The 12,392-nt window shown below is 44.0% G+C and overlaps 1 protein-coding gene across 1 annotated transcript in view; it reads left to right on the top strand.

The window, feature by feature from the left end:
- adgrb3 (adhesion G protein-coupled receptor B3) overlaps positions 1–12,392 on the top strand; it is a 119,760-nt gene that overhangs the window by 61,484 nt on the left and 45,884 nt on the right. The window contains exons 9-12 of the mRNA XM_053436382.1: positions 2,905–3,011; positions 4,447–4,641; positions 6,619–6,687; positions 9,930–10,038. Coding sequence (XP_053292357.1) covers positions 2,905–3,011; positions 4,447–4,641; positions 6,619–6,687; positions 9,930–10,038 — 480 coding nt within the window. The remainder of the gene's footprint in view (positions 1–2,904; positions 3,012–4,446; positions 4,642–6,618; positions 6,688–9,929; positions 10,039–12,392) is intronic.

Raw genomic sequence — 12,392 nt, 5'->3', positions numbered from 1 at the left:
TGTACCTTGTATTAGGACAAATACATGAAGACTATATATCAAGATGGACGCCATGACAGCTCCCCAAAAGTGAAGCCAAAGTATCTCAAACGCCATCTGGTGGCTGGTTGCAGTATGGGTTGAATAGATTTTTCTCCAAGATGGTTTCTGTCATTTCAGATAGTTTTAATGTGTTTTTAATAACAGTAGTTGGTTTGAATTCGTGAATAGAGGCTCTAAAAACAATCTGAAATGTCCTGATTAACGGCTGAGACTGAGATGTGATTGGTCGAGCGTGGACCTCGCTGCCGCTACACTCCTACTACTATGCAGATTCCAAATGTGGAAGACGGTGTGTTTCCATATATTTTGGCTTCGTCTCTGGAAAGTGGGCGGATGTGGATTGTTTTTACTAGCAACCTTGAAGAAGAGATTTTGCATGTATAAGCGGATGCTGCGTCTCTAATGAGAAATCTGAATCATCAACTGAAGTTTGAGTCACTTGGCTGAAAGGAGCAATAAAAGCAACAGAACCACAAGCTATTAAACCAAGGTAGTACAGGTTTATGCAGAGGGAAATTATCCTGTGCCCTCTAACAAATAACACCATCCTATACGCATGTTCAGTATTTACTCGCACATGCAGTGTTGCAAGATTTGTGTTGTTTTTCCACCACTGGTTATATTCACTTCACTAAGTCCACAGAACTCCTCCTCAGCGTGTGTTTTTATAGACTTCTCTCGTCTTAACTCTTCAGGTTGTAAACTCGGTTTTTAGCCTCTTTTATCTCGGGTAGGATTGTTTGGGCAGAAGTTGTCCTCTAATGGCCGCCGAGTTAAGGATGCAGTAAAAACCGGACAGCGACAGGTCAATGCCTCTGTGGAGCCTTGGTTTTGATCGAGCACATCTCCACTGACCTATATTTCACTGTCAACCTACTCTACGTACATCACAGAGGGACAGACGACAGGCTGGTGCAAAATCCCAGTGAAAAGATTTGTGTCTGCAGCCCTGAACCTGTTTGAGCCCACGACTGTCGCGGGTCGAAGCAGATTCTAAATAACTTAAAAAGTATTCGATTCAGGAATATAAAACTAAATTAAATACAATGTTCATTTATAAAAATGTGCATCTATTGAATACACAAAACTGATGACAAAAGGGAAGACGATAAAGCTGAATTTACAGTTGCTCATTCCCTCCTCAGTAATTCAAACCCCGCGAGCACCAGAGAAGTGCTTATGGACGTTTTTTTGTTATGAAATGGCAACAAGTGTGGTATTAGGTTTTGTTTTATACAGCTAATAAACCTCCACCACATTTGTTTCCCCTAAAATCCTGAATTTTTTCTCTGCAAATCCGTCGTGCAGACAAAACAAAAATGAGCTCTGTTCCAACGCGCTTCACATTGAAATGGTTCTGGCCTTGAGCAATTTTTGAACCTTCCTGTTCTGCCGAATTCACATTCAAATTGCATCATCCAGTGTAATACTGAGACGACGGCCGACCACAGGTCATTTGACAGCCAAATCTCGATCTGTCTCTTTTATATTCTACAGTCTTTTTGTTACTGTTGAATTCAATTCATCTTTCAAGTTGATACACAAACAAGATTTTCGTCTTTCATTCGAGCAGTTTTTCCTGCTTATTAGTTTAAAGAGGTTCTTGAATGAGGCCTCCTCTCGGCGCTCCGTGTCTTTTTGCCGCTTCGCATTTGAAGCACCCCACCGTCTCTCAGTTTACAATGACCTTTAAGAATGATGGAGCCAGTGAATCCCAATTTTTTCAGGCACCCTTTGAAAATACACATTTTACCGTGCCGTATTTTGTATGGGCAGGGAGATGATCGAATAGAAATGTGAGAATATATATTTTTTGGAGTGCTTAACAAAAGGAGTGTTCAATATGAAGGTAAATAAAACCTCCCAGGTGAAGCCGGCTCAGGGGTAGACGGATGCTCGGCAAAGTGTGAACCAGTGGGCCTCTCCTGTTGCCCTCTGGGCCGTCTCGCGGTCCTGCATGGACGCTCCCGGCACATAGCGATGTTTTCTGTGCACTCGTGGCTTTAAGTGCATATCGCCAGGTAGTAGCAGTTGAGGAGGTGGGCGTAGGAGGTGTGGTTTTGATCTCTTTCTCTCTCTCTCTCTCTCTCTCTGTCTGTGTGTGGAAGGCGGGGAGGGAGCGGGCGAGCGAGGAAGACATAGCGATGAGTTTATGTGAAGCACGGACGCCAGGGGAAATGTTTTGTACTGTGGGAGTTTTCCTCGGGATGTCAAGCACCTGTGCCGGAGCGGCTTGGTGATGTGTGAAGTGCACTCCGCCAGGTCGACAGCTGGGAAGATGTGATGTTAGACCCCATACGTGGGATGTGTGTGGGGGGGATGTGGAGGGATGTTGGGTGGGTCGGCTATTCCGGGATCCCTGTTTAAATGCCTGACAGCTATCACAGCCCGGTGGTTGAGTAAACCACTGGATCTTGTTTCCACGCAGCTCGTACTGTGCATTGAAAGCCTGCGTCTGGAGCCGATGGAATATAAAACCAATTCTGTATGACACTGCAGTTCTTTCCTTCCATAGTCCTCCCTCTCCCTCTCCATCCACTGCAACGTTTAATGGGCAATATCAAATTTTGATGATGAGTGATGGGCGACCGAAATGAAGAAAAAAAAAGAAAAAAGTCTCTCATGAGAAGAATTAATTTATCTGTCCTCTTCTTTTTTGTCCTTCCGCTCCCTCCACCCCTCCTCTTCCATCTGCCTTTCTTTTGGCTCTCCTTAATCCCACCCCACCCTCCATCTCTGCACTCTCTCCGCCTGCATCCTCATCCCTCCCTCCCTCCCTCATCCTGCCATCTCCCCTCCAAATCTGTCGCTGTCTCCTCTGCTCCTCCTCCTCCTCCTTCTCCTCCTCTTCCTCCTCTACAGGCACCACTAGTCGACGCTGCTCTTTGGATCACCGCGGTATGGCCTTCTGGGAGCAGCCCAGCTATGCTCGATGCATAACAAACGAATTCAGATACTTGCAGCAATCAGTAGGTGCAAAGTCAGCTTCCTCTCACTGCCTCTGTTTCCAATGCATCATAAATTACCTCCCCCCCGCTCTCCCCCAATTCTCATCACACTGTACCTAAAGATTAACCACGTTCAATACGGAGGAGCAAATTACAAAACTGATTTTTTGTCATTTTTCTCTTTTGTAATGAACGGTCATAGTCGGGTCCTCAACGGGTTGATTTAGTGTTTCCGGCCGGTTCTCGTCTCATCAGTGTCAGTCTCTGATCAGATAAAAAACAAAGAGAAGAAACAAATGATGTCAATTATTGTTAAGACTGGAAGAAGCACATTGTACTTGTATCATCATATTAGGTCTTATTCCTCACACACACACACACTACTGCATTTTAAATAGCATACTTCAATATATTACAATTTAGTTTTTTTAATAATCTAGAGAGCGGGAGATATTTATATATATATATATATACAAAGATATGAATCTAGATAGATGGAGAGATAAATCAAAATCTAGATCGATAGAGATACTTGGAGAGAGAAATAGAGATGGAGAGATAGATAGATGGATGAGAGATAGACAGAGATGGAGGTATATATGAAGAGATAGATGGAGAGATGGAGGGATAGATATAAAGAGATGGATACAAATAGATGGAGATACATGAAGAGATAGATGGAGAGAGATAGATAGATAGATAGATAGATAGATAGATAGATAGATAGATAGATAGATGGACAGATAGATGGAGGTAAGAGAGATAGATAGATAGCCAGAGATATAGATGGAGAGATAGATAAATAGATGGACATAGATTGATTAATTGATAGATGGAGAGATAGATGGATGGAAACTTAGAGAGATAGAGAGATGTAGAGATAGATGAAGAGATGGATCCTTTAGTCATTTGCATGCTGGAGACATTTTCAATCTGAGAATATCTTGATGCAATTTTTAAGATATAGTATATAGGCTTGTGTGTGTGTGTGTATGTGTGTGTGTGTTTAGCCTGCAAAAACAATAAAACGTCCATTAGAAGAAGTGATTTTTGAAAAACCTCCATCACGGTAAAAAATAGAATCGTTCAGAAGAGCTGAGATATCACATACAGCGCTGCACCTGTGAACGTGTATTTATGGACCTAAACCCTGTGCAATGATGTGAAATGTCATTTCACTGTGCAATTTCTGCCTAAATGCGAGTCTTCTGCTCCAGTTAACTCTTTTATTCATACTGGCTCATTTCAAAACATCCGTGAGGCAGAATACATTTCGACCCGGCTCAGATATACATGTGTCACAGGAGGGGCCTCAGAGAGCAGGCTCTTTCTTCCTGATCTTTTTCACTCCGTTAACTCCGAATGTGCAGCTAAGTGTGTATTTGGCAAAAAGAAAAAAAGAAAACCTGCTGAGGACACCAAAGGCCCCAAGTCCTTTCCTCTGCTGTTTTTGGAGGTTCAGGGGCACCTTGCAAAGGGACAGAGGATGCTGGCTGGGGACGGGATGTCCCAGGTCACGAAGAACCTTCTGGACCTCACCCAGAGGAGGAACTTCTACGCCGGCGACCTGCTGTCGTCTGTGGAGATCCTGCGCAATGTGACGGAGACATTCAAGAGAGCCAGCTACGAGCCCTCGTCCGACGATGTTCAAGTAAGTGCAGGGTGGGGTTTGTTATAACACATTCGGATCTTGGCTTGGCACATGTGCTTTGTTCAACACGTCGGAAACGCCACAAAAGGCTGACAAACACAATTCCGTGTCTGTATTGTATCAGCAGATCCCCCCCCCCCCCCACGTCCCGAACTGTTTCATCTCATCATGTCTGGGTTGACTGCTGTCTTGATCCTCTTTATGTCAATAGGATGATGGAGATTATAGCTAAAGCTCCACCCCCATCGCCAATAACATAATTTAGATCCTCAGAGCCGTGTCGTTTTTCAAAGACACCCTTCTGAGACATCTTTGTGCAGTGTTATATGCCCATATTGTTATAGAGTGCCCGTGTGTGTGTGTGTGTGTGTGTGTGTGTGTGTGTGTGTGTGTGTCTTTCCCTCACCACATGTTTGGCTCCTGCTGTTCTTTCAGAGTCAGCTGAATGGGAAAGAAGTCATTGTTGCTCGCCCTGTGCTGGTAACAACAGATTGACTATTGTACTTGCGTTAATGAAAAACCCTAATTCTCCCAATATAGTTCTTATGGGTGTTTCCCATCTTCCTCCGCCCCTGTATCAAGCTGGTCTGAGTGCTGTTCTTACGCTCAAAGATGAAATTAAGAGTAAACATCAGCCATTTTTCTGTGGGGAAGTAGAAATGATTTCTGCTTTTAACAAGGTGAGAAAAAGCTGTTATAAAATCCAGTAAAATGTCACCCAATAGGCTTTTTACAGTATATTGAATGTGAACATAAACTCACATTGTTAGATGCTATAACGATATCCAGGTTTAAGGGGGAGGAATGAGTATAAACTCTAAAAGTAAGAATATATACAAAAAGGGGAAAAGAAACCCGAACCCTCTCCCATAGACAGACTATGGGAGCTTTTGTCTCTTTTGAATGTGTTACAACTTAATTGGAATGCAGCTTTTTCCTTCAGCTCAGGACAGAGATAATTAAATCACCCAAAATGGTCAACTCACTAAATTACAAACGTCCAAAGCTCGGTGGTATTTGGACGACAAAATGTCAGGGATGTTCCTTTCCCCGAGTTTTCTGCTGGTGTTGTGCACATTTACGGTGGTGGAAGGTGCACGGTCGGCTGCTAATATCCTGCAGCAATAAAAGCCAAAATGTGCCGGCCACGGATGGAGTACCCGGCCCATTCAGCCATTCTCCCCCACCTTAGACAAGCTATGAGATGAGGAAAGCATCCTGTCCCTGGTTATTATGAGAGCCCTATGCTCTGTGTGTGTGTGTGTGTGTGTGTGTGTGTGGGGGGGGGGGGGCAGACAGGAGAGCAGTCAGCCAGCCAGCCCACCCCCTCCGTGTGTCTCTGCGCTAATGCAGTGTTAAAGTGGGCACATTACCACCAGAGGGAGCATAAGCATTCAAGTAGAAAACAAGATAGCCTGTGTCAAGAGAGAGAGCCACTCCCTCAGGCACATTGTAGACCAGACGAAATAACAAGGCTAAAGATCAGACAGGGGGTCCTATTACTACTGCAGGCATGCACCCCGAGCAGCCCCTGCTTCCCGCTGCTGGAGAGAGAAAAAAAGACAATCCACACATCTGCTCAAACATTCCTTTTCATCCTCCTTTCCCTTTTTCCCTGATTGCAGCTTGTGCTCCTCTCCTCTAGCATTTGGTGTTTGCTGCACGCTGCAAGGGTTCAAGGTGTATTTTTGTCAGAGGCAAATCACACGTTCCATCTTTTTCTCGAATCATTTCCCCATGGCGGTCTCAGCTGTGAATTTCCTGTCGCCATTGAGCCCTTGCGGGGAACGCCATTATTCCCCCAGCACACAATTCCCTAATTTCCTGCGATCAGAAATGTCAGTATATCATCCATAATAGTCGCCTCCGAGTGCACAGTGTTTACGTCTCATGGTTTGAAAAGCATCTCGCCCCAGTGCCTGTAGTAGTTGTGTGTGTGGGCGTGTGATGTATTTTCCCCTTTCATCATCTCCACAGAACTTCTTTCAAATCATCAGCAACCTCTTGGAGGAGGAAAACAAGGAGAAATGGGAAGACGCACAAAAGGTAAGCATCTGGCAGCGCACGCAATAAATAATTTAGGTTTCTGCATGAATGCCACGCTCCCCCCGAAAATCATCTGAAAGCTTGTTTATAGTCGCTGCGTCTGAATAGCAGAGATTAAGGGCAGCCAGGTTGGTGCTGATATAATGCTATACCCACACATATCACAGTGAAAGGTCATATAGCAGGGGTGACATCTGGCCTCATTTGGAGAGCCAGTTCCTCAGACCTCCACTTGGTGGCAGCAGCAGTGCCACAGTGGCTGTCCAGGCATCACCACTGCAGGACTCACTTCCTGCGGCTGACACCCAGCTCATTCAAATCACAACAACGACTGTGATCAGACCATTAATTAAGATGAATTTAATCTTAAAGATAAACAGTTTGGACGTGTTATCGCTTGTACCACAGCAGTTACTATTCCTGATTCCCTGCATGTCTTTCTCTGACAATGTAAAGCAGCTCCGTCACGCGCGGAGGAGAAAGACAGTGTCAATATTCAGTAGGAATGCAGAGGCGACAGACGGCAGCACTGCAGTAACGTACTGTAGATCACAATCTGAGCACAGAACGGTACATTTTCTCGACACGGTGTTTGTCCATGGAGACAGGCTCCTGGCTCCATCTTCCGTCAGACCCAGTTCTCAGCCCGAGAGGTGGCAACTCTCATCTTTGGTGTCTGAGCCGACCCGCATCCCGACACCGTGCACATCCAGACGCCGACGGAGATACCATCTGTGACGACTGCAAGTCAGCAGAGGGCATCTGCTCCGTTGTCACCCTCACTGCTAAATTGACTTAAATTAGGTATCGCCTGCGCTGACACATGACCGAGGGGCAAGTCTTAAAAATCGGTCAGATCCTGTTTTTGTCACCATTTCCTCCACGTCTGACTGATATGGTTTAAGGAGACACAAGCGGTTGGAGGACTGCCAGTAGTGCCAGTCCTGGCTGTCTCCAGCTCTGCAGGCAGCAATTTGGTGTTTATTCAGGGCAGCTTTAGCTTGGCAGGCCCCGAAAGAGACAGGTTGACGGTGAGAGGAGCCCACAAACGAGCGGTTTCATCAGGAGGAGTGGCTGAGGGAGACGGATAGATCAGAGTAAATAGAGAAAAAGGAAAAAATTGTCTCCGTGATTGAAAACCCAGAGAAGCTATTTGACATGGGTAATTATTCCTGCAGTTATTAATGTGCCTGTGCCAGGAGTGCTGCTTCACTCCTGGCACTCCGCTAAGTGGACACTGGCGGGGCAGCGTCGTCTGACCAGACGACGCTCAGACTTCACACTTCTAAGTTTCTTCTCTCACTCGCAGGCTTCTCTTGCATTAATGAGTGTTTCCAAGCCGAGTGTCTCTCCACAGCACCCACACGCTGCGTGCCGCGGACGCTCAGAATAAAAAACACACCCGGATGAACCAGCTCACTATGAGCTTTTCCCTGGCTGCAGAGTTGGCTCTGTGCAGAGCTCACTATATATTCACCTCCTGTCACTGTTACCATGGCAAGGAAAAGGAAGAGCTCCGTCTAGAGAAGCTCCGCCGCAGCCATCTCCCTCCGCCGCCTTCACAGCTCCACGGTTGCCATGGAGACCGGCGGAACGAGCATGACTGCACTGTGCGTCAGACATGCCGGAAGGGGCGACGTGATGTGCTTTTTCTCTCCCCCCACTGTGGCTTTCACTCTGCTGTGTCACAGGCTCTCAACTTCGGCGTCACCGATCCGCTCGCCCCGGCTCGGCGGCACACGGAGGGGGGTGTGCAAACACGCCGAGCGCGAGGTGTTAGCGAGGAGGGAGATACCTGCCCCAGGTGTTTGTTGGATAACAGGCCTGAGTGAGGTGTTAATTGCTAAATGCCACTCAAAGGCCTCGTCTCTCTAATTGCCCGACATCATCAGCGTCGTGTGCTCTCACGTTCGCCGGGGTCCTGCAATAATATTTGGTGGAAATATGACACGTTCCTCTCGCAGACATTCTTGCAATGTTCTCCGCAGCTGATACTTGGTGAAAGTGTCGGATGTGTTAGAGTCTGTGGTGTAAAGTTTCACAGAGTGTTCAGTCAAGAAGGGGGGAAAGAGAAGCTTCGATCAAAGCCTCTCATTAGATCCGACGCGTCACCACGGGACTGTCAGCCGGGACAGTGGTGCAGTCGTTTGAAGGTCAGTGATGGGATTAAGCGTTCCTCTGGTTTATTGACCTGGAGGATGAGAGCTGGACCAGTCGTGTGTCTGGTGGAGCCCTGGAGCTCCAGTGGTGCTGAACTCCCGCCTCTGCTGAGGGCCACAAAGCAGAACATGAGCACAGACGATCGCTCTGAGAGGCTTTTAGAAGAGACGCCAACCAGGGACTGTGTTTGTAGAATCCACTGGTTTTTTCATCATTACAATTATGAAATGTTGGAAAGGATGCAATCCATCAGAAAACACAATGTTTTCTTTAACTTCTTTGATTTTCATATTAAAACAGGAATACAAACAAAACATTGTGTCCAACCATCAGAGCTGTGCCCACAAATTAAAGTTAATAATCTGCCGACAGCCACAGGGGAGGAAAATAAAATTACAGGGCTCTGATTCCATCTGATCCACCAACATCAAAAACGGCTGCCATGTTAGAAGACTTTCAGAAGAGACCCTTGAAGAAGGAGAGTATCTCATCTTCTCTAGTCTGACGTATTGCATAAGCTATTTGATCCGATGAAAGTACTTCTGGGGGAGATGGTCTTTCCATTTAAATAGAAAGAGTCACAATAGTGCAGAAGGCCAGCGTGTTGTGCTTATGATTGTTTAGGTTTATTCAGTGGTGCAACACAAAATAAAGAAATGAGAGGGGATGGATCAAATGGTTCTTCTAGTATTTCAGTTGAACCTCTAAATGTATCTTCCACCGACAGTTCTTCATCACTGCTTTAAGCTTTATTTGGCTTTAACATATTCACTCTACTTTCTTTTAATGCACTTTTATATCTTCATGTAATTTAGGAGATACTTTTAACGACATTCCACACTTTGTATCTGTGTTTGTTTCTAGTATATCTTTTTTATGATAATAACAATGCATTGTATATAAAAGGGTTTTACACAAGTTACAAACTGAAAATCAAATAACAAATTGATGCTTTTTAATGTACTTAATTTATTTACTATCATATATTTGTATTTTATGCTCCATCCATTCATCATTGATATAATCATGGCAGCACTGTTGACATTGAACATGTCTTTTTGTGTTTCTCTCATCTTGTCCAGATCTATCCTGGAGCAGTGGAGCTCATGCAGGTCATAGAGGAATTCATCCACATCGTTGGACTGGGCATGAAGGATTTCCACAACGCCTATTTGATGACTGGGAACTTGGGTAAGAAGAAACCAGCCCCACTTTACTCCCTGACCCTGTTAAATTTGCCGTTTCTTTTCTCCTTGACATGGATAAAAAAAAAAAATCCCTGTACTTGGCTCAATCCTTGTGTCAATTTCCCCTCCATCATTAATTTAGGATAAATAGGGCATGGGTAGGGGGGGTAAGAATTACTGCAAATCAATAAGGTTAAGTTAAAACTGAGTTTGTTGTCTCAATGTGCTAAATTCCTGAGAAGCACTTAACAGCTAATCTAATATTAAGAGCTCTACACAAGCTTTTCCTAACTAGAGCTATAAGGAGTCGAGTTAAGTCACTTCTATTTATATACAACATTTAAGAACAACAGGAACTGACCCAAAGCTTAAAAACCACAGCAGGTACAAACTAGTAATTAATAGAAAATATAAAATATATTGTTTTAGTGATATTTTCATATTTAAACTAATTTAATAGAAGATTAGGACAAATAAGACTAAAATCAATCTCATTTGAATAATAAATAACTGTGTGAACTTGGTTTTATATTCATCCGCAGTTTGAATTATAAAAATAAATGTCAGACTAAATATTTGTCGTATTCTAAGGTAATGTAGGATTCTGATGTTGCACTTTACTGCAGTCCTGTGAGAGAGGCTTGATTAGTAGCACACGCCCTGAAGCACGCTGTACAGAAGTGCAGCATCATTAAAAAAAACATGTTTGTCAGTTTCTTGCGAAATTAAAAGTCATGGGAAAAAATATGGTCAGTGTCTGATTAAAGGAGATTAAATTGGAAGTGAAATTTCAAGTTATTCTTTGCAGTTGTAATAAACTCGCAAGCAAATTTTCTGCACCACTGATCGTGGTCCAGATAACATCTCCCCCCTAAAAATAAAGTGAGTGGATATGAGTCTTTGAGCATTTTTCTCCTCCCTGATGTTCTCATGGGTTCTTTTAGCTTGTGTCGCGCAGCCTCTCGGCTGATCTGAGGTCTCGGTGGCATTTCACTCCTTACTAAGCTGTAAATGGTAACTTACTGCAACGGAATAATAGATCCGCGGTGCTGATTTATTCATGCAAGTGAATGTGAGCATGTACAGCGGCTGCTGGTGGGCAATCCTCTGATGGGGAGCGAGGCCTCCATGCATTCTTTACAATAGCTAACATTTGACCCACTTCGAGCACACACTTGTACTCAGTGGCTCTTTATGGTGTGTGATTTCCATAATGATTTATACTGTAGGCGGCCCCCTGGAAAAAGCACGACAAACATGGCGCGATGAATGCACCCATCAAAAGGCCATTATGAAACAATGTGAGAGGGAAATTAAGTAACGGACACTTGGAAACGAGGCTCGGACGCCGAGCATTAATGACTTCTTTCACAGACGCTGGAATATTTACACCCTCCAGTTTGGCTTAATGGTGGTCATCTGATCTCTCTGCCACGGCCTCCTCTTTATCTCAGAAAAAGCATTAACACATGACCCGTGCTTTGCGGACAATAAGCAACTTATTATTTGAAACCAACTCTAAAGGACAGTAGAGTTTTTCAAACTAAATTTTAAAAAAGCAGTGCATTTCACTTCGATAGATATGAAAATAAAAATACTTTTGTTTGTATAGAGCAGTTATATGACCGTGGGGCCTTCTCTCCATTCTGTATCACTATGGATTAAACTGTGTCCATACATTAGACCAGATACGATGGAAAATCTATCTATATCGAGGCAGTGATGCAACTCAACAGTGTGTGTCCTTCTTACAGAAAAGCACTAAGTGGCACATCCAGGGCTCCTACTCAAGATATTGCTTGTTCTTTTTTTTTTTTCTTCTCTACAAATACATATTTTACTGCCGACCACACTATTGTAGCTATTCCTAAGTTTCATTATTTCCAAATGATACATCCGTAGACCAGTCCAGGATAAGTACATTTATTTGATAAAGCACCTTTCTCAGGTCACAAAGAGCTTCACATGAATAATATAACATCAGGAAGTATAATACACAATAAATATAAGCATTGAAAACAGTTAAAAATATGCAATAGAAAGACAATAAAAACACATGCATTTAAAAACACTGTAATGCACCTAGTGAGATAAAAGCCAGTCAGACTGTAAATCTAAAGGGAGAGTATTCCATAGTGTTGGGGCCACAACTTTGAAGGTACGATCACCTTGACTCTATCAGGGGGTTTATGTTTGCAGGACACAACTGCAGACTTACAGTCACTGGAGCGCAGTGAGACAAACTGAAAATCAAAAACTCCACAAAAGAACTCCAAAAGAGAAAAGAACAAAGTAGGCTAACGGTGGTGAGTGAAATGGAAACACAGGGCGCATGAACAGACAACGCGGACAAGACAA

The sequence above is a fragment of the Pleuronectes platessa genome, chromosome 12 (genome assembly GCF_947347685.1).
Source record: "Pleuronectes platessa chromosome 12, fPlePla1.1, whole genome shotgun sequence".
Taxonomy (NCBI): Eukaryota; Metazoa; Chordata; class Actinopteri; order Pleuronectiformes; family Pleuronectidae; genus Pleuronectes; species Pleuronectes platessa.
The sequence above is the reverse complement of the archived record's forward strand: the minus strand, read 5'-3'. Positions and strand labels throughout refer to the sequence as shown.